Source organism: Rhinolophus ferrumequinum, chromosome 25 (assembly GCF_004115265.2).
Source record: "Rhinolophus ferrumequinum isolate MPI-CBG mRhiFer1 chromosome 25, mRhiFer1_v1.p, whole genome shotgun sequence".
NCBI lineage: Eukaryota > Metazoa > Chordata > Mammalia > Chiroptera > Rhinolophidae > Rhinolophus > Rhinolophus ferrumequinum.
Window position 1 is genome coordinate 16,246,578 of NC_046308.1, and position 23,055 is coordinate 16,269,632.

Genomic DNA, 23,055 nt, shown 5'->3' on the forward strand with positions numbered 1-23,055 from the left:
TCAACTTGGATGCCCTTTTGCCCTTCTGCCTCTTTTCTTTGTTCCTCTCTGGGATACAAAGCCAACGACGACTACTAGGGCAGCGGACATCTTTCAACCACGAAGCTGAAGCCACACAACAAGAAGGGGAGAGCAGAAAGAAAAGGAGCTGAGGGTTTGGTTGCCTTTGTAGGGTGGCTGGGTCAGCCCCGCTTCACTTACTACACTGATCTCTTATTGCGACTGCGTTAGGGTTTCGTGTGACTAACAGCAGCTGAGTTAACTGATGTACTTCCGTAAGATTCTAACTGATACGAGCTCCGTAAAGATGTGACCTGTGTACATGTTTACTCTGCACCCATCTCCAGCATGGGGTGCCTGACACATGGTACATGCTCAGTGAACACCTATTGAATGAGTGGATGGAGAGAGCACTGTCTTTGGAGTCCCACAGGCCTGGGCTCCAGTTCCTGCTCTATTGCTGATGGCTGTGTGCCCACTTAACCTCTCTGAGCCCCGATTCCCTCAGGTGTAAAACCAGGCTAATAACATCATTTTCAGGTGGTTATTCTGAGGGTCTAAAGGTTGATGTGCAGAAAACGCCAAACCTTGACTCAATAAGTAGTTGCTGTTGATAGTATGATTATGAGTGATTGACTCTGTCACCTCCAACTGCCACTCTGAGCCCTGACGATGTATAAGGCTCTGTGACAAGCACTTGGGGATGAATGTCTGCAGAAGGGCCTCTGCCCTCCAGGATTTGGCAGCTCAGTGGGTGAGACACGATTTGCACTAACGTGGAGAACTCACAGTGCCTCCATGGGAGGGGCGCAGACCATAGACTCGGTGGGAGTAGAGAACAGGGGAAAATCATTTGCATTGATAAAGCTGTCCCTGGGAACAGCTCGGGGACCAGGAGCCTGCTTCCTTTCCATTCAATTAGCTACAAGCACTTACCCACGCTCCTACCTTCAGGACAAGTGCCGGACTAACACGGGCGCACTCCAGCGGAGGTGCAGAAACGGTGAAATGAAGATTCTTGCTGCCTGAACAATGGACTAAATGAGCAAGCGTGTGGACCAAAGAATTTCTGAAGAGAAACGAATGCGCTAGAAAATAAATGTCGGTGTTCCTGAAGAAATAATCACACTCTGAAAAATGACAGAGTCTGGGGAAGATGGAGGGCCAGGCAGCAGGTTTGTGACGCAAATCAGAGCGGGGAAGAGGCGCACGAAGGTGGGCATGACGTCAGGGAGGGAAGAGAAAGCTTGACAACACCTCACTCCCACCCGTGTCCTGGACAACGGCACATTTGTCACTCCCCCCATTTCTATGGAAAGCTCAGTATGTACCAGGTGCCAGGCAGTGGGCACCCAGTGGAGAGGAAGACGAGACCCATCAGCCTTTGCCCCTCTCACCCTTACCAGTTCTGCTCCCTCTCCTCAGCCTGTCCTAAGGATAGTGGAGATGATGGCAGATCTAACAGGAATGGTACTTGCTGTGCATTGAGGCCTTCCTTTGAGCAAGGTGCTCTCCAAACATCTCCCTCGCTGCTCCTACAAACTTGGTGAGTTGGGGACCATCACAATGCACATCACAAAGTGAGCTTCAGAGGGGACACAGCTGTCCTGGAGTCCCACGGCTCATAAAGGGCAGCAGCGGAACAGGAACCAAGTCTTCTGAAGCCAAAGGTGGGCCTCTGAATGCCTGCGCTCCCCGACTTGCGTTTTGTTTTGTTTTTTCTAAACTAGTGAAGCTCGAAGTTTAGGTGCACGCGAGGAAACCTTTGGGGTGATAGATACGTCCACTCTCTGGATGGCAGTGATGGTTTCATGGATGCACACATATCAAAATGTATCAATCTGTCCTCTTCAGATACGCAGTTTATTGTTTGCCAGTTAGACCTCAATAAAGCTGCTTTTTAAAAAGCAATCAAAATAATTAGTGTGCGTAACCATCACCCAGGCTGCTTATTAGGAAATGAAGAAAGTTGGACCCCACCCGCTGCCCATAGATATTTTGATTCAGCAGGTCTGGGATGACCCGTGGCAATCTGTATCCTCCAGGCAATCCTGACTCAACTGCCCAACTTACGCGTATACGTGTAACCGGTGGTTCCGAGCCACAGCCTCCCACCATATAACTTGGGAAGCTTTTACAGACACCAGGGCCTGGGTCCTAGCCCAGCTCAGTGGAGACAGACTTTCTGGGAATGGGGAGAAGGGAAATGGGGAAGTTCTGCTGGTGACTCAGAGCTCATTCAGCCAGTGCTGAGTGCCACTGAACTAAGAAACCCTTACATCGACGCCAGGCAGGGGCTGCACAGTCAAGGGCAGGTGAAAATGCCCCAGCTCTGCCGGGAAAGACAAGTCAGAAGAGGTTCCCGAAGAAAACAAGGGCCCACACACGCTTGCTAAATTAAGCCCTCTCTCTCTGCCCTGGGGTTGTTCTTAATGCACATGGCACAGCGTTTGGCCGTAACGTGCTGGACAAAATCCCTGACAAGCGGTGAACAAAGCCCTCAGCTGCTGCAAAAATTCCTGCTGAGTAGGAGTGGGGATGAGCCATAGCCCCGGCCTCGACATCCCCAGAACAGGCAGTCCGCCCACTCAGCTCGCTGGCTGCAGGGCCAAGGATAATGAGACAAGAAGAACCTGCAGTTTCATAGAATCCAGAGTCAGAGCTGGTGGGGCCATGAGAACAGTGTCATCAAGCCCCTGCTTACAATTGGGGAAACTGAGGGAGGGGAAAGGTAACCAGTGGAGGGATATTCCTTGATTGTAAAGGTAGAAGAGACAGAAAAGGATTTCTCCTCCATGCAGCCTGCCCGGATTGCACCAGCTATCATGTGCTGTGGGAACTTGGGCAGGTTGTTCATTCATTCAACGAATATTTATTGAGCACCAACTCTGTGCCAGGTACAGGGATGAATGCTGGGATTACGTGGTAAGCAAGACAGACAAGCTAGCTTTGTGTCCCTAATATTCTAATAGGCCATGTCAGGAAATAAACACTTAACACACAGCTAGAGGAACAGAAGATGCAGCGAGGACAGGACTTTGGAGAAAATCCTTCAAGGAAATGAAAGGGAGACAGACTGTGGTGACCAGTGATGGGAGTGGCCAGGTGAGGCGTCAGAGAGGAGAGGACTTGAAAGCAAACAGATGCCTGAGTGAAGGGAGGGAGGGAGCCTCGGGAAGAACTGGGGAGAATGTTCCAAGGAAGGGAGCGGTGAACGCAGAGGGCCTAAGGAGGGGGCAAGTTTGAGGTGTTCAAGGAACCAAAAAAAGGCCAGTACAGCGAAAGTGTAGGGAGTAATGGAGACCATGGACGTCGACAAAGGAGGTGAACTAAAGGCCACCACCCACAGGCCAGGCTAGGAGTTCGCTTTCTTCTCAGGGCACTGGGAAGCCTACGCAGGGCTTTCTGTTGTAAGGGACCCCTCCATCTGACCAGCAGCCATTGTCCAGAGAGAGTTTGCATTAGGGGGCCGGTTTCTACTCCACTCAAGTTTTGCCCTGGAAGTAGACAGGTTGCCCAAATTGATTCTCTTCACTCCTCAGTGCTGCCTCAAAGCGAATGGCGTGGTGTCAAGCCTCAGGAGCCAAGTCATCCATCACCTGGCCTGTCTCCATGTTGCCCTGTGCCTTGGCAGAGACAGAAACCATTCTGAGCTCCCTCTCCTACCTCCACGATGCGGAAGCCTCAACCAAGCCCCCTGAGGCCAAGTGGCTACTGGTCAAAACCAATTTCAACCCCAGCTTTGGCCCTTAGCCTTCAGCTGAGCAAAGGCTGGGGAGATGGAAGATCCTGGTGAGCCAGTTTGGTGTCCTGTGACATGAGGGACACACGTATGGAGAGGAAGGGTACCTGCCAGAGGGTCTCCAAACAGCACTCCATGAGGCATTGGGACAGACCTCGGTTTGAATCCCAGCTCTGCCACCTATTTGCTCCACCACCTCCCTAAACAATGACCTAGACTCTCGGAGTCTCAGTTTCTTCCTCTGTAAAATGGGCACAGGGTGCTTTCCTCCTCATGGAGTGAATGAGGAGATAACTAGAAAGGCTTAGCACTGTGCCTGACCCCTGGTAAGCCCTCTGTTCAATCAGAATTCCTTGTCTCCTTCTGGTTTCAATCAGGCAAGGCCCTGGGAAAATTCCTCCCCCAAACTAAGCTTCAGTTTCCCCATCTACGAAAGAAATGGCCATATGCACTGACCTCTGGGGTTCCTCCTGCCCTAAAAGTCATTAAGTCACATGCATGTGCACACATGCGTGCATGCACCAGTACACACACACACACACACTCACTCCTATGTATGCTAAGAGTTTGGACTCTGGAAACCGAGAGGCATGAGTTCAAATCTCAGTCTTACCTGCCTGACTGTGTAACCTTGTACAAGCTACTTAACCTCTCTCTGATTCTCAGTCTGCTCATCTGTAAAATGGTGATGCCCGTGTCAGAGAGCGGTCTGGAGCTTCAGACGGACCCTGCAAGGTAGTACTTGGCACAGGGCTTTTAAAAACGCTGTATAAATGTCAGCTATCAGTCCCTCTCCACCCCCACCCCATGCACCCCGCTCTTGTACTCAGCAGTGCTCTGCCACGGGTTAATGTGTAATGGGAGCAGGAACACACATTTTTCATTCAAAACCCACAGACCATTTTTGTTCTGTAATAGATTTAAACAAGGTTTTCTCTCCCAGCAATCTTCCCTAATCTCCGATTGTTCCCTTTTTAGAAATGCAGTGTCCTTTTGCATCGCTCAAAGAATACAAATTAGATATTGTCTGAAACCAACTTGTCTCTCTCAGCCTTGCCACATCAGGGGAGTTTTGCGTTCTTTCTTTAGATGAGGCCTCTTCTTGGAGCTGCTTCATCCTGTCATGTGTGGAGTGGTTCTCCCCAGCCCATTCTTGCAGATAGAAGGCACATGTTTGTCTGGGACTGGGACTAGAGAAAGGCCCTGTAGCAGCTTCCCCAAGTCCAAATTTGAACCCTCCACACTCAAGGAAGAAATAGTAATAATAATAATAAGGACATCATGTATTAATAGGAATCTTTGTACGGGGCCCATGCCTTACAACACGACCATGAGGAAGGGAAGTCTATTGTGCCCATTTTACAGATGAGAATCTTGAGGCTCAGAGAAGCTAAGCGTGTGGACCAATGGCACACAGCTTTTCTCCAAGCTTGGGTGAATGTGCCAGATCACACCCCCGTTCCTCATTTCACATGTGTTTATTGAGTACTTAGCACCTATGAGACTCTGATGTAACCACAGATACTGATGACAAATAAGTAAGTGCATAAAAAAGCAAGGTGACTTCAGATTGTGACCACGACCGTGCAAGGGGGAGTAAGTGTGAGTGTTGGTGGGGGTAAATGTGTTGCCCTACAAGGGTGTTCACCTGTGAGAAGGTGAGCTTTGAGCTGAGACCTGGGTTGTGAGGAGGGTTGTGAGACTGTGCAGAAGGATGTGGGAGAAGAAGGCTTGGGAATGAAGACAGGAGCACACGAGGCGGCGCGGCTGGGAGCTGGGAGGAGCCAGTCCCCATGGGGCTCTGAGGCTAGTGTAGGAGTTGGATCTTTTTCTCAGTGGAACTGGAGGCCACAAGAGGGGTGTGAATGAGCCCTTTGACACTTTAAGGAACCCCTCTGATCGCCTTGTGAAGATTCGAGTGTCAGAACCGAGAGCAGGAGCAAGGGAGCCATTCCTGACGCGTCAGATTAGTTCCCCTCTGAAGCGTGGGAGGCACTGTGAAAAGACAGGTTGTCCACGGTGGCGGTGGCATGAGGGAGGGAGGTACAAAGGGACAGGAGGCAGGACTGGAGGGGAGGCCAGTCAGCCAGGGACTAGTGGGCCAGGTGAGGCGCTGCCATGGTGTTCTAAGTGCCATGAGAAGCTTGGAGGGGACCCGCTTTGATGTTGGTCAGTGCAGGTGCTGGACAGCATAACCCCTCAATCCTCTGATCAGCTAGGAGAGGGGAGAAGCCATGTGGTGGCGGCACCTCAGGCAGGAGGGATGGAGAGGGATGGGCGAGTGCTCTGTGCAGTGCTGTCTGGGGTCAGGGTCGGCGCTGGGGGGGGGGTGTCCACAGGATGGGTCACCCTCCATCCTTCTCTCTCTCCCTCTCCCCCGCCCTTCCCTTCTCTCTCTCCTTCACTCCCTGTCTCCCCAACTCTGTCGACAACACGGATAAATCTCAAAACCCATTATACCGAGTGAAAGAAGCCAGTTCAAAAAATAGAGTACATACTACATGATTCCATTTATATAAAATTCTAGAAGATACAAACTGAAGCACAGTGACAGAAAGCAGATCAGTGGTAGCCCGGGGAAAGCGGGGGTGGGGGAGGGATGAGGGAAAGGAATCACAACAGGACTCTTCTCTCTCTCTCTCTCTCTCTCTCTCTCTCTCTCTCTCTCTCTCTCTCTCTCTCTCCCCCTCCCTCTTCTTCCCTCCAGGTCTTACCAGTAATGTGACAGATAATCAAACCACTGGGACTGGGGGCAGAGTAGCCTAGCAATTTGATAATATGTGAGGCTTATTAGCCAAGACCACCCGGGTTTGCGTCGTAACTTTACCACTTACTACCCGGGTGACACTGTGCAAGTGACCCAACCTCTCTGACCTTCAGTTTATCTTTCTGTAAATAGGAGTAAAATAGCATTGACTTCATAAGGCTGTTTTCCCAGAGTTATTGTTTTATTATTGAAGTATAATTGGCACATGTGTAAAATGTACAATTTGATAAGTTTGGGGACCATGTATATGTGTGTGTGTGTGTGTGTGTGTGTGTGTGTGTGTGTGTGTGTGTGTGTGTGTGTATCTGTGAAACCATCACCATAATCGAGATAATGAACACATCCATCCTAAAAAAGTGTCCCTGCCCCTTTGTCAAAATCCCTTCCTCTTATTTCTTCCCATTCCCCACCCCTCACCTTCCCCAGGCAACACTGCCACGATATACTAGTTTGCATTTTTCTAGAATTTTCTATACATAGAATCATGTTGTAAGTACCCTATTTTTTTTTTCAGTCTGGCTTCTTTCACTCGGTGTCATGTTTTTGGGGACTCACTCATGTTGCTGTGGTTCAGTCACTCATCGCTTTTCCTTGCTGAGCGGTATTCCCTCGTATGACCATATCGTGGTCTGTTCAGACAATCACCCGTTGAACAGACAGTTGGGTAGTTTCTAGTTTGGGGCTATTACGAGCAGGGCTGCTAGGGACATGTGTACACATCACTTGCTGGACACGTGTTCTCATTTCTCTTCAGTAAACACTTAGGAGTGGAATGGCTGGATTGTATGGTAGGTAGGTGTAGGCTTAACTTTCTAAGAAACTTTCTAATTGTTTTCCAATGCGGTGGCATCATTTTACACCCCCCGGCACAGGTAGGAGAGCTCCAGGTCCTTCCCACCCTTGTCAACACTTGTGACTGCCTGTCTTTTCAGTTTCAGCCATTTCAATAGGGTGTCTCATTGTGGTTTTGATTTGCATTCTCCTCATGACGGATAATGTTGAGCATCTTTTCCTGTGCTTGTGGCCCATCCATATCTCTTGGGGGAGGGGGGCAGCGCCTGTTCAAATGTGCTGCCCACTTTGGGGGGTTGCTTATTGTATTCCTGTTGAGTTTTGAGAAATACATATTCTAGATATAATTCCTTATCAGGTAGGAGATTTTCAAATAGCTGTTACCATCTGCGGCGTGTCTTCATGTTCTTAACAGTGTCTTTCAAAGAGCCGACATTCTTCATTTTAATGAGTTCAGTGTATCAACTTTTCCTTTTAGAGGTTTGTGGGTTTTTTCCTCCGAGGGTATTAAGATAATTCAGTGCCTGGCACATGAGTAAGCATTTAATCGGTGGTGGCAGATGTCACTGTTATTAGCACAAAGGAGAAAACGCAGCGCCCTGAGCGAGGCCGGGAGGTCCAGCCCTCTGCGGCCCTCTCTGTGACACCCGGCGAAGCTCCCTTCGCTTCTCTCGGCCTCAGTTTCCTCATGTGTGCAGTGGGCGCTTTGTGTGGCTAAGTGATGTTTGAGGCCCTTTGTCCCGGACAGATCAGAGTGTAAATATTCTCCAAGATTGCAAAGGAATATTGAGGGAAAGGGTTGGCGACGGGGAGCCTGGAATGGGGAGATCTCTTTCTAAGGATCAGAAGCCCTGCGTCCCTTTTGAATGAAGCGTCCTGCAGTTGGTTTCAGATCCTCTGCGGGTACTTGGGAGATGCTGAAATGGAAGGCATGGGAGACCCTCCTCCCCCAAGGCCTACGTGATCCCTCAAACTGCTTAGAAGTTGGGATTCTACAGGCGGGGAAACTGAGACCCAGACAGACAAGGTTACCAAGTGACAGAGCCAGAATTTGACCCCAGGTCCGCATGACCTCAAAGCCCACACTCCCTCAGCTCCAACCAAGCTGGACCCTGGAAGAGGGAAATGACCTGGCAGGCAGAGAGAAGGGAACTTCAGCCAAAGAAATGTTCCGTCTGAAAGTCACAGTGCATTCCCTCCCAAGCAGCTGCAAGGAAAAAATAGAGTGGGTTGGAATTAGCAGATCTTTTTTTTTTTTTCCCTCCTTTTTAATTTATAGCTTGTTAGTTGACGTGCTCATTGGGAGAACGTCTTGCTCTCTGGCTTGGCAGCCATGGCAGTGACAAAGTACTGAGAGCCCAGAACCGCCTTTGTCCTCCGTGTCAGGTCGGAAGGGGGACTGGGAGCTATCTGCACCCTTGGGCATCTCAGCAGCAGTGGTCCTTACACACACGTCCCCCAGGCTCCCGAAGGTAGGGAAACCCGTTGTTGGCTTGATGGCTGCAGTCGTCCCATTTCTAAGGTTCATTTCCCCCAAACATTTAGTAAAGCACTCACTATTCTCCAAGCGCTGGAGACAGAAAGGCAATCAGGACACCAGCCCTGTCCTCAAACTAGAGGGGAGACAGTCACATGTAGAAATAACTATAGGACAGTGCGATGGAAATTGCAGCAGCAGAGAGAGGGGGCAGGCTGCATAGAGGAGGTGATATCTAACCTGCATCTTGAAGGATAAGTAGGAGTTCAATGGGTAGAGATAGCCCCCCATGCCTGAGAGTGGGCCCGTTCGATAAGTGTTCCTATCCGATTCTGTTTCCCAGCCGTTTCTCGGATGTTGCTCTTGAGTGCCTTACCAGATTATAAACTTAGTAGGGGAAGTATGGCTTCTCGTTCATGTCCTACAGTAGTGGGCGTAGGACCTGATACACAAAGCAGAGTTTCTCAACCTTGGCACTATTGACATTGTGGGTTGGATAATTCTTTGTTTGGGGCATTTTCTGTGCATCACGGGATGTTTGATAACATCCCTGGCTCCTGTACCGACTAGATGCCGGTAGCACCTCTCCCCATCTTCCCCACCAGTGACGACAAACAAAAAAGTCTCCAGCTATTGCCACATGTCCTGGGGGCAAAACTTACTCTTGCTTGAGAACCACTGTCACAGACTATCCATGTATGCATTCACTTATTCACTTAATTCTTCATTTGTGCAGTCAACAAACACTTACTGAATATTTACCATGGGCCGGGTACTTTGGTAGGAACACAGGACATACAAGATACAGCCACGGTCACTACCCTCAGGATGTTGCCAGGCCGGAGAGGAAAGGAGACAAGTCAGTGAGCTATGGTGGGACCCTGGTGGGGCAGGGGCAGCAGAGAGATGGATGTATTCCCGGAAGACTGCCTGGAAGAAGTAACGCCTGTACCAAATATCAAAGATAAATAGACATTAGCCAGGGAGGGAAGACATTCTAAACCAAGGAAGGAAGGGCAGACACTCTAAGACAAGAAAATAGGTTAGGCAAAGGCCTGGGGGATGAGCACAGTTGGCCCTTTTGGGGGAACTACAGTAGTTCCGCATACCTAGAGCACAGATCTCCACAGTGCCCAGAATTCTGGAGGGCCTCCTGTGTCATTAAAAAGCATCTGTGTTTATCCTGAGGGCCATGTGGGAGCCACTGGAAGATTCGAAGCAGAGAAAGAAGAGACAGGATCAGATTTAGAGAGAAGCCCTGTGGCTGTCAAATAACAGAGAAGCCCCATAAAGAGGCATGAGTGACTGGACGTGTGACCTGGGCCATGCTCTCACCACTTCAGAGGCGCCTCCTGGCCCTGGCCCACCCTCAGTCCTGCCCTCCAGGTCCTCGCTGCAGAGGAGACATTTGGGTCTCACCGCCCCCGCACCCCCCACTCCTCAATGCCTCAGTCTCCATCTCAACCTGGCTGCTTTCCACCATGGCCTCCTCCTGGTATAGCAGTGTCTCAGGGATGACAATTCCTTGCAAGTCCAGGGTGGGAAAGCATCTCCCCTACCCCTGCCATTCAACTTGTCCCTGAGACCCTGACTGGGAGTTTGAAGGCAGACTGGAGTATAGTACACCGCTCATCTCCAGAGAGTCACCACTGCCAGCCCGTTAGGTCCTGGCGCTAAACCAAGAGGGGCCAACCCTCTAATTGCTTGAGAACGGTGGTGGTATTGAGACCTCCTTATGCCTGAATGATATACGATCTCACACTGTGGCTCAGGCATTTCCATGGCTCTCCAAAAAAGATATATATATATATATATACCATTTATTTAGGTGTTTAGTTGGTCTGTCTGGGAAGCGGAGTTTATTAAATATTAGGACTGGGAATAGGGAAGGTAGGTGGCCAAACCGTTCGAGGTTATGGACTTGATTAAGTCTGGCTGGTTGTAGCATTTATTTCCAAAGGGCCCTTCCAAAAGGTGGTGACGAGAGTCCCCGCTTATCTGCGGGTTTGCTTTCTACAGTTTCAGTTACCTGAGGTCAACCACGGTCCCAGAATATTAAGTGGAAAATTCCAGGAATAAACAATTCATACGTTTCAAACCGCATGCCATTCTGAGTATGGTCATGAAATCTCGCGCCTTCCGTCTCTGTCCCGCCCAGGGCGTAAATGTTTCCTTTGTCCGGCGTATCCACGCTGCATACGCTACCCACACGTCAGTAGCCCTCTCGGTTATCAGAGCAACGGTCTTGGAATCGCAGGATTGTGTTCAAGTCACCCTTACTTTACTTAATAATAGCCTCAAAGTGCAAGAGTAGTGATGCCAGCAACTCAGATATGCCAAAGAGAAGCCATGGGTGCTTTTATGAAGTGAAAGGCTTGCACGTATAGGAAAAAACATAGTGCATCTAGGGTTTGGTACTATCCATGGTTTCAGGCACCCACTGGGGGTCTTGGGCATATCCCCCATGGATAAGGGGGGACGACTGTATAAACGAAACTGCCAGTTCCCAGCCTGGGGTCCCCGGACCCTAATGATCTTTGAAAGGAGTGGCAGGCAGGGTCTGAGAGGTAGGTAAGGGTTTTGAAAACCCTAATGGGGATTCTATACTTAGCAAAACTAAGGCTGCATCTGGTAGCAAAATGGTCAGGGTTCTCCAGCTTGAAATTCATTGATGCTGCCTTCAGGATGATATCTTAACTTTGACCTCTGAGCTCTGAGGCCCAGCTTGGCATGGCCACTGCCAGCCTCTCAGACCTTGCTACAGCCACAGCCCTTCCAGCGTCCCCCTCCTCTCCTTCCCGGGCAGAAGCACACACACTCCAGTCCCCCATACACACCGGTCCCTCTCACACTCAGGCTCCATCAGGGACGCCTTCCCCCTTTCATCGCCTGCCTCAGCCAGGACTCAGCTCACCATCCCACCTTCCAGAAGCTGCCAGGTTAGCTCTGACCTGTGCTCCACCGGCCCTCTAGAAGCCCTCTCGGTAGTGCCACATTACATGTTTCAAATCCCGGCTCGGCTCTTTAAGGTGTGACTTCACCTTAGCTCCCCTCCGTGTCACACAAGGACAAACAAGGTCCTACTTCGTAAGATTATTATGAGGATCAAATGGAATGATTGTCAAGATGTCAGAGGGGGCGCTAGAGCCACTTACCAGATGGGTGAACCCGGGCAGGTTATTTCTCCTCTCTGCACCTCAGTTTCCTCATCTGCAAAATGGGTGTCATAATAGTACCTACTTTGCAGGATTGCTGGGAGAATGAAACAAGTGAATACATGTAAAGTGCTTGGCACAACAAAAGCTCTTCTTAAGTGGTACTCTTATTGTTGGATTAATAAAAGCAGGCAACTGAATGATTGATGACTTTTGCCATGATGAAACCATTGTGGCTACCGAGGAAGCCCCCGCGGCCCTCCCGACCCCACCCCACCCACTCCCAGTCCTCCAAGCAGACGACTGTGGGGAGTGACGATTTGGAATTTGTTTTTAATCAGCAGAGTGCTGGCATGCTATTTCCCACGCTGGCTGTTTAAGTGCATACCTTGTTACAGCTGACTGCCTTGGGTGATTGGCTGAGGGGGCCGAGTTCCCATTTGTCCCCAATCAATCTGGAAACTGAAAAGCATCCAGAATATTCATTTTCTACCATCAGGGCCTGCAGCCTGGGGTAATTCGTGATGGAGGAGCTGCTGGGCCCAAGTGCCAGGGAGGAGGCGGAAGAAGTGGGTTCTTCCTGATATCCCAGGGCAGGAGATGGAGCAAATCAGGTCCCCATTATCAATTAGGGGGCCCGGGCAGAGGGCAGAAGGGCTACGGTGGCTTTGGACTGGCTCTGGGCTGCATGCTGTAGACATCAAGGTTGTATCCTTGATACCATTTAGCCCAAAGTAATGACAGGCACATAGGCTGTTATTTCATAAGCACCTACTGTGAACTTCCATCAGGCAAAGCACTCGGGAGAGGAAACACAGAAGGGAGAGTCAGAGCTAAAAATACGAGCTCCATCTGGAAGAAGCAAAAAGTTGGGGAACCGTGTTTATGAAGATGGCCCCATGACAAGATGGCATTCGTTCAATCACTCCTTCGTTTACTCCAAAGCTGTGGAATTGCACCTAGAATGAGCCAGGCATGGTCCTGATGACTCGCAGATGCCAAAGAGAGTAAAATGCAGACCCCGCTTCTCAAGAGGCAGCAGCGTAAGAGGCACAATCGAGAAAGTGCCTCAACAACAACAATAAGAGCAAAAATCGTGGTACCTACCAGCTGTTTATCGGGCCCTGACAGTGAGCCAGGCTCCGCATAAGTGATTTCGTTTAATTCTCACAATAGCTCAGGGAGACAGGTCCTATTTTTTACCCTTGGTTTGCAGATAGCGAGCCTGAAGCTCTGAGAGGGTTAGTCCCTGTCATGCAGGGACTCAGCTCCCGCTCCCTGCTCCAGAACGCAGGACATGGTGAGGCCTAAAAGGAATAACGGAGCCATACATAGGGGAGTCATACCACTGTATTCTCGATGGCGGCTCGATGAGACACAAAAGCAAACATCCGCCAGTACCCCAATGAGGGGTCTTCCTGCACCCCAGTCTCGCTGGCGGCCTGATGACACACAGAAAGTGGGATCCACATGATCTGCAATTCACCATCCAAGCTTGCTAACCCCACTGCTAGCCGCAATCCTCTGTCCGCTTCTCTGCCAACCAACCAATCAACCCCTTGCTAACTGCAATCCGCGCTTGCTAGCTCAGCCACGGCAATTATATCAGTGGCTAATGGCTAACCGGTAACAGCTGATGGCCAACTAGTCACAGGTGACGGCCATCTACTACCCGAGCCAGCACCTTTCCACGTGAGGCCGAGAGCCTGGAAACTGCTCTCTGGGACACTGGCCCCACAGTCACTTAACTGAGGTTCATGCAGTTAGGAAGGAATCAAGCTTCAGAGCAGTCCCATCTGACCCAAATTCCTGTTGCTAACCACTCGGATAGCCTGCTTCTCAAGGGAACCAGGACACCATGTTTGAACTGCCGGATAGGAACTACAGAAAGTCCCGTGAGAATTCCAGAAGTGAGGGTGCCGTGGGATGAGCCCTTGGCAGTGACGTTAAGCCCCTCATCCCAGTACACACCTGAGTGCCTTGCACGTAGTAGGTGGTCAACAAGCACCTCCTGGCTGAGCAACCAGTGTGCTGGGGGCCTTCCTGAGCACTGTCAGTCAGGCTTCTGCTCCTTGTTTCTTTCAGGTCATTCACAAAGCATCATTTTATCTACCAAGTGCATGAAGGCATTGTGGTAATCCTCATTTTATAGACGAGGACATTGAGACTAGTGAGAAGTGGGTCCACATCTGAACCCAAGCCCCCAGGACTGTGAAGCCCACGTTCTTTCCCTCAGCCTTGGAGCCACTCGGGGTACCGATTTAGGACAAGGCTCCCCATGAAGCCTCCTCCTCAGATCCAACGGGCAGTTTATCCCACTTGGGTGCAAAACATTCTCTAGTCATGTTCCACACTGGGAAAATGCATCCTTGATTTGCTCGTGTGACCTTGGGCTGCCCAAGCAGGAAGCCATTCATTTCGGTGTCCTTCTCTTCTTTCCCCAACTTCCAACAGCCTCGCAACCCCCAGCTACAGCGTAGCTCCAAGTTAGGGAGGTCAGGTTCCCTCAACCAGCCTAAGGCTGAGGCTCCTCCAGCTTCAAATGTCATTGAACTGTGGAATTTATTTTACTCCTTTTCCTGTTTGCTGGTGTCTCACGGGCTGTTTCTCCTCCCATCCCCTGGTAGACGTGATCTCCTTGTGTATCTCCAATGCACTCTTCCCAGTACTGGGCCCATAGTAGATGCACAAGAAATACATCTGGTTGACCCCCGCCCCTTTGCTCATGCTGTTCCCTCTGACTTCTGTGGCCTTCCCGTGTCTCACGTTTGACTCTTTTTTTACAAAGCCTCCAACCAAACAACCTGTCCTCGCTGATAAGAAGGAAGTTCCATTCATCCGGTGCTTCCTATGTTCAGGCACCTGGTGCACGGGGCTGGTGCAGAAAAGCGAACTCGGAACTCAGACCAAGGTGATGTAGAATCAGCTGTTGCCTCCTGTCGCCTGTGTGAATATAAGCAAGTCGCCTCACCTCCCTGAGCCTTTGGTAAATGGGAGTGATAATAGTACCTGCCTTACGTGGTTGTTGGGGGGAACCGAGAAGATCATGCATTTAAAAGCATATGGTCCCATGCCTAGCAGACAGCAGACACTGAACGTGAAAACACTTTGCTTGCAGCAATGTAAATAATAACTTAGAGGCTGCCACCTGTTGAGCTACGGCTATGTCATGGGCACAAGGCTAGGTATTCCATATGCATCATTCATTCGACATTAATTGAGCACTTACTATGTCCCAAGCATTGTTCTGGGCACTTGGGATGCATCGGTGAAAGACAAATACAGGCCACGAATCCTTGCCCTCATGGAGCTTGGAGGTGGTCAGGGAAGACCTCACAGAGATAGTGATGTTGTACGTCCATGTCCACCAGTTCTCCCGCATAAAGGACCCTGCCAGATGCAGACAGGGGACAGTGACGTGCAGCAGGGGTCCAAGCACCCAGGTGAGGGAGTGATCCCTGTGGATACTTTAGAGAAGAGTATCCAGGCCTGTTCATTCATCCATTCCATCTTCACGACCTGTGTTGTGTACTGTTATCCCCATTTGAGGCATGAGGAGGCTGACACTCAGAGAGATTAAGGTCACGTGTGAGGGTCACATGGCTCGCAGGGGACATCCCTGGCTTTTTTGCAAGTCCAAGCAAAACGTAAGGCCTTGTCATGATCCAGAGATCAACGCTTTATATGATAAAGAGTGGGGCACACATGCACCCCTCTCATGACTGCCCCACCTGGTTTTGAGGTGTCCTATCAGCTGTACCTCCCGGAATATAGCAGCGTTCGCACGAAAGGCACGCATGTGACTTTGCCTTATGCCATCCGAAACCGGCACTGGATGGAGGAGAAAGAAAGGAACACGTCACCTTCTTGTTCTGAGCTTGACTCCTCCGTCTTGGAACGTGAGTCTCAGAACATCTGCTCAAATGAGCCCCGGCATTTGAAACAGCAGCCGAAAATGTATTGTTGTCTCCTTCAATACATTGCAATTACATGGTGTGTTTTGCTCATTAGCAAGAAATTGACACAGAGGCAATCCTGCTTTTTAAATTACCGCTAATCTCACTGCACCTGTTTGGGAAAGAGACGGGAGGAAAAAAACAAAGGTTGGTAATAACCATTTCATGATATTTTAAAAACAAACACATTCAGAACTCCTTTAAAAATAGCTTTTTGGGCTTTGGGGCTCCTGTCTTATTTTAAGAGGAGTCCCTCTGCCTCGTGCCACAGGCTGGCATTACTCTCTGTCACCGACACAGGCTCCAATGCCACACATGTATGAGCACAAGGAACAAGAGAGGGCCGGGGGAGGACCCTGGCTTCCTCGAGTTATTAAAAGTGAGATGTCATGATTCCTGGTGCAGTAAGAGATTTGGTGCAAACTGTGACAAGCATCATACCTAAGAGGCTCATGGAAAACTGATTTTTCGGCCGGGGGAAGGGGGCGGGGGAGCAGTCAATGAGGGATGCAGATGCCTCCCCAGGGCTCAGAGAGGGGGAATCACTTGCCCAAATCACACAGCTCTCCCTGAACCTGGCATTCGATGTGCTGCCCACACTGGTTGTTGGGATCCCAGTGCCTCATTCCCCCACTTCTGTCTCAGGCCATGGGGCCCGTGTGCCATGCCCAGCACAGCAGCTCACTGCACACAGTAGGCTCTCCACACACACACATCCGAATGGGCTCTGCACTACTTCCTGATGCTCTCCTAACCTCCAGGTCTGGGGTCTGTCTTCTTCTGTAGGAAGCAGGCTGCCCTGGTGTCAAGCCCCGCTCCTGCTGGGTGACCTTAGGCAAACCTCTCCACCTCTCTGAGCCTTTGCGTCCTCGTTTGGAGAATTGAGATAATGATGCAGTACGTCTCAAGCTTGTTGGTTGATCGGCAAGGGCCATGTGCGACACTGGTGCTTAGGGAACTGAAAAGCGGTTTGGGAATCACGGCTCTTACTCTCGGGTTGGTTATTCCTAAGAGGACAGGCTGGGGTACCGCCTAGGGGTAATGAGAACTTCAGAGCTTAGCACTGGGCTGGGCATGTAGTAGGTTCTTGGTGCCGAATTCCTTCATTCAGCTGAAAAAATACTGGTCGGGTGCCTAGCCTTGCCAGGCACTGGAGTAGGTGCTGGGTAAACGGCAGGAAACAAACGTACAGCCCTGTCCTCGTGGAGTTGATAGTCTAGTGGTGTATTCACGTCCTAGGGCTACTATTTAAAACCACAAGCTGGGGTGCTTAAAACCACGGAAATGCATTCTCTCATGGTTTTGGAGGCCAGAATTCTGCAATCAAGGTGTGGGCAAGGTTGGTTCCTTCTGGAAGCTGAGGAAGAATCAGTTCCACGCCTTTCTCCTACCTACTGGTGGTTGGAGAAAATCCTTGGCATTCCTGGCTTGTAGACGCATCGCTCCAATCTCTGCCTCTGTCGTCACATGGCACTTTCCTCTCAGTGTCAGTGTCCAAATTTCTCTCTTCTTATAAGAACACCAGTCATTGCCTTAGGGTCCACCCTCATCCATTATGACCTCATCTTAAGTTGATTACGTCTGCAAAGACCCCATTTCCAAATACAGGTCACATTTATAAGTGCCAGGGGTTACAACTTGAACATATCTTTTTGGTGGAGACAATCGGACCTACTATAAGAAGACAGAAGGTAAACAAATATACATAGACCATGTCAGAGAGCTGTGGGTTCCATGAAGGCAAGTCAGCTGGGTAAGGAGGATTTCAAGTGATGAATGACGAGAGAAGAACTCTAGGAGGAGGCTGACATTGAGCAGAAAAAGCTGAACGAAGGAGGCACAAGTCATGTGGATAGCTGAGGGATAGCTCAGCATCCAGACTGAGAGAAGAGCCAGTGCAAAGGCCCTGGGGCAGGATCCTGTGCAGAAAGGAGGTGCTGAGCTGAATGTGGGAGGGAAGAGAGGAGATGAGATGGGCCAGATAGAACAGCCTATAGTCTTAAAGACGCAGGGCCTGTTACTTGGAATGACAGGGGAGGAGGGTTTGGAGCCACGGAGCGACCTTGTTGTGGCTTAGGTTGCATAAGGATCACTCTAGCTGATGTGTGGAGAACAGACTGTCAAAGGGCCAAAGACCGAAGACAGAAGCAGAGCCCTGCCGTTTGGTCTGGTGATTCTGTTTAACTCATGAAGCCGCTCAGAGAAGAAAAAGCAGCAGAGTGATCCATCACCCAAGTTGCCTGTGTGTTGCAACTGTGAACCTAGCCATACCACAAGGTCGGTTCGTCCTGGAACGATGGAAAGTCACAGTGGCCTTTGAGGCAAATAAATTTGAAACATGTTTGCTTCCTGAGCACCTCATGATATAAAGTTCTAACCACTGGGGACATAGGGACGAAGAATGCGGCTCCTTAAACTCAAAGGGCTTACAGCGGGGAGGAGAAGGTGCTCTGTGCACACGCAGCTCATCACAGTGAGCCCTAGAATAGAGAGACACTTGTTCTAAATGGGCATCTGGGAAGTCTTCCTGGAGGAGGTGGCAGCTGAGCTGAACCTTCTCAGGATTGGTAGGATTTGGGCAGAGAGAGTTGTGGTGTGGACCTGCCTGGCCTTGGAGGGGGAACTTCAAGGAAGATGTTGAATTTCAATTTGTCCAATGGACAACTAAAGCAGAGAGTCTGCTGAGGGTAGGACAAGTTGACACTTTTCACTTTTTATTCCTCTCTGCTTTATTTTTTTCTGCTTTCTCAGTGCCTCCGGGGAGCCAGGAGTTTTGCTAGGCACCAAGGAAGCAACGAGAAGGAGGCAGTCCTGGTCTCTCTTGGAGCCCACGGACCAGTGGGATTTTAATCCTCACGTGTAGTATATTGTGGAGAAACTGGGGGCAGGGGCTTAAGGACCACAACAAAGAGTTTGTGCTGGCTCCCTCCAGAATGGGGGAGCCCTGGCAGATTTAAAGCAAGGGAATGACATGATTTGAACTGGACAAGAGATAATCATTTGGGCAGCATGTATAGGGTGGATTTGAAGGAGGCCAGAGGCAGAGAGGTGAGTGTACATCAAAAGGAAGAGAGGCGGTTGCGTGCTGCCTGTCTCTGGAGCTGTCTGGTCAACCTGGCCCCTGTGTAGTGAAGATGCCGGGGATGGAGCGTCAGGGGAGGGAGAACAGGCGGCATGTCTGGGAAGGGATGAAGGGTTTCCATGGCAACCTTTGTTTGCCTGTCACCAAGGTAGCTCTGCAAATTCCCCAGGCATCATTCCCATGGACCTTGAAGCCAGCATCTCTGGCAGCTGAAAGCCTGGCTTTAGAAAGACGGGGATGCATTAGATTTGGGAGGGGTGAGGGAGAGAAAGTCGAGGCAAAGTTGTTTTGCTGGAACCAGAACGTGGGCTCCCAGGTAGCCCTTGAAACACCCCTGTACCCCTTCTGCAGGCTCCTAACTCCCTCCTCCAGGTAGGGACCCTCCCAAGCCCGCCCTTCCCTCTTGGCTTGCATCCTACACCAGGGGTCTCAGACCATCTGGAAGATGGACTGATGGGGTCTGTCTTCAGGGTTCTGGTGATGACTTGCAATACTGTTTGCCAAGCTCCCCACACAATGCCTGGTCCAGGGGGGGCACGTCAAAATGCCAGTGGTCCTTCTTTTCTTTGGCACCAGGTCCTCCTCTCAAGCTGGCCACTTGACGCGTGACCTTGAGAGGGTCGGTTCCCTTCTCCTCCATCGCCCTCTCTCTATGTGCCATAGGGAGACCCGGGCCCCTTTCCTATGTGCAAGTTCTTTAGCCTGATTGTTATTATTTGTATTGTTGTTGCTGCTGTGAGAATTATTATTGCTATTATTAGTGCTATTGTTGTAACCCCGATACCGTTGACCCCTGATGCAAAGATAATGAGACCTGTCAATATCCTCCTTAGTTGAGAATATAAAATGATTACACCAAAGCAGACAAGGCAATACCCTTTTATCTTCCCTTAGCCATAGTTACCTGAAAAGAGTTCATGGGAATTAAACACTGTATTCTACATACATCAAGATAGAATTGCTTGAAGGTACTGAGACTTCTTAGGCAAGTTAATTAAATATTCATTTGTCTTAGTCTTCATAATTGACCCAAATCTCCTGTCCCTGAGTTCCCACACCAGGTCTGGGTTGTGTGTGCATTTCCACCCTAGATGACCGCAAATGGATTGAGAATCCCAAGTTTAGACCCTCATAAGACACAGCCCTTCCTCCAGCAGAAAAGCACATTCGTAGACCAGGTTTACTTCATGGCTGTATTTCTACCCCTCACCCAGGGTACAGGGCACACAGTTGATACAGTTGTTGAAAGGAAGAAGGGAGAGGCAGGAGGGGAGGGAGGGAGGCAGGAGTGGGCACGTTGCTTCCTGAGCCCAACCCCCTCCAGTTATTAATCTGGAGAAGGAGGTAGAAACAGGCTTTCTCATATTTCTCTCTGTGGAAAAGCCTGTGTTTTCCCTTTGCCTCCACTCTTTCTCTCTTCCCTTTTCCTCACCAACACCCAAAAGGGGGAAAAAAGATTTCTAAGATGCGAGAGCATCAGTTTCCAACCTGCTAGCGCTCCTCCTCCCCTGTCAATTACTCTCACAACGTCTCTCCCGGGTTGCTGTCGTTAATTGAATTAAATGAGATAATATTTGTTGAGTACTTAGCACCGTGCCTGGAAATGTTTATTGCACAGAATTGCATCTGTAATGGGTACAGACTATTAGCGTTGCTGTGGCTGCTCTTAATTAGAGTTATTAATAACCCCCTTCATTAGCAACAGCACTTTGGAGCTTCCAACCCATTTTCCAACGCATGTTCTCGTGATACCGTCTGGGTCTCCATTTTCCCATCAGACAAATGGGGGGTGGTGGTGGTGGTAACGCAAACCACGTAAAATTGTTGGGAGGCCATTCGCACGGTGCTGTGGGTGAATGTGTCTTGCAGACTCGGGAGGTCTCTTTTATGTTGTCTGAGTAGAGAGGTGGAGAGATGTCTGTCGTACTTGTAGGCAGATCCCAGATTTTCATCCCATGGCGTGGCATGACTGCCGGGCCGTGCTCTTTCTGCCCAGACCAGGTGTGCACGAGGCCCAAGTAAGTGACGGGATTTGCAGGATGGAGAGGTCCCGCTTGTGTTAACAGCTAAGAGCACAAACTTGGGCACCACAGAACTGGGGTTCGCCTCTGAGCTCTGCCGCGTCCTCAGACACGTCGATCCTCCTCTCTCCTGGGTTAATACTACCCTCCCCCAATTCATGTCTACCTGAAACTACCCAATGTAACCTCATTAGGAAATAGGGTCTTTGCAGATGTCATTGGTTAAGATGAGGTCGTATGGGATTAGGGCGTGCCCTGAAGACAGGTGTCCTCATAAGGAAGCCATGTGAACATACAGGGGAGACCCCCCTCGGGGGAGAGCCCCCTGTGCCCCTGGAGACAGAGATCAGGGCAATGCAGCTACAAGCCCGGGAACACCAAGGATTGCGGGAAGCTACCACAGGCTGGCAGAGGCAAGGACGGCATCTCTCCCAGCGCCTTCAGAGGGAGCGAGACCCTGCAGACACCTTGATTTTGGACTTCGGGCCTCCACACTGAGAGAGAATATGTGTCTGTTATTTTAAACCACCCAGTTGGTGGTAATTTGTTACAGCAGCAACAGGAAATGAATACACCCTCTGTAGGCCTTGGTTTCCCGTAACGTGGGGACAAGACAGTACCAATCACATATAAGGCTCGGAGGATTCTGCGAGACGGGCCATGCACAGCTCTTAGAATACCACGTCTCCAGGTGATCACGCCTGGATGCCTGACTCTGATCCCAACCGCCAGACCTCCCTCTGTGCAGCCCTCACAGAGCAGCAGCCTGGACAGAGAGCTCATTATGCGTTTGTGTGATTGCAGGGCAGGGACAAGGCAAAACTGCAATAGCTAGACAAAGGCCCTGCCGACCACCCAGCGATAGGACCTTGGGCGCACGGGGTGCTTTGTACACATTGTCACACCGAATACCCAGAAAGCCCTCTGGGCTCAGCATCACTCTACTAGCTCCCTAAGCCACGGTGTCCTCATCTGGAAAATGGGAATAGTGACATTGTTACCTCATAGAGTCATGATGAGGAGTAACTGGAAACACCGTGCCTTGCCCGTAAGTCCTTCTTAAGTGGTAGCTACTGGTGGTATTTACATTGTTGTACCTCCCTCTTTCTCACAGCTGAGAAGGTGCGGTGCGGCGAGGTAAAGAGACTCACTCTGGTTACACAGCCATCAGACACTTCATCTAGGGCCTGGATGTGGGATTCTGACTCTTACTTCATGCATCTTGGGCCCTCTGGAGAAGCACCTTGCCCCCTGCTTCTAGAAGGAGATGGGGTGGGGTGATTGGGGGTCGGGGTGGGGTTCTCAGAGTTGAAAACCAAAGGTTCGGTTGATGGTGAAAAAAAAAACACCAACTCCATTTCACGGGGTGTGGGTGAGCAACTGGAAAAAGAATCTGGTTTTGAGGCCAAGAACTCCACGTGGTGTGTCCTACTGCAAGCTCGGCAGGAACAGCCCAGCGGCGGAAGCTGCTAAGCAGGGCAGCCCCGCTCGTGGCCCTGAACCCTGCTGAAGCCTGTGCATTCCTTAATCAGCTCTCCTTTCCCGGAGGCTACCCCAGGGCCTGCCAGGGTTGGAGAAGAGTCAGGCATCAAGGGCGTGAGTGACTGGGGTCCGGAGTGCTGGCGGGAGGTTTGGAGTCAGCTCTGCATTCAAATCCCATCTCTGCCTCCTCTAACAGTTAGACTTTGGATCCGCACACATTGCCTTCTCAAGCCTCAGTCTCCTCTACTGTAAAATGGGAGTATAACAACTGTTGGCTACCTCAGGGCTACTGGGGAGATTCTGGCCAAGGCAGCAAAGTGCCTGCACATAGTCAGTGCCCCCTGCACGGGGGCTGTCATTGCAGGGACCGCTCAGTGGTGTGCGGGGAGGTCACAGCCTCACTCCAAGGCCAGGGAGACGCACAGCCCCTGAGCCGGGGTGGGCATCTGTCTCCAAACGCACGTTCAGACGTTGCCTGTTGGAGCCAAGGGGCAGGCCTATGTGCAGCAGCTCATGCCCGGCACACCTGGGAAACTGCTCTCCCCTTCCCCCGTTCATCTCCTGGATGCCTTTAGTCCTAA

The 23,055-nt window shown here is 50.5% G+C and overlaps 1 protein-coding gene across 1 annotated transcript in view; it reads left to right on the top strand.

The window, feature by feature from the left end:
* Positions 1-23,055, top strand: part of SEZ6L (seizure related 6 homolog like) — a 177,179-nt gene that overhangs the window by 55,121 nt on the left and 99,003 nt on the right. Inside the window, exon 4 of the mRNA XM_033098415.1 lies at positions 15,676-15,832. Within this exon, the coding sequence (XP_032954306.1) occupies positions 15,676-15,832 (157 nt within the window). The remainder of the gene's footprint in view (positions 1-15,675; positions 15,833-23,055) is intronic.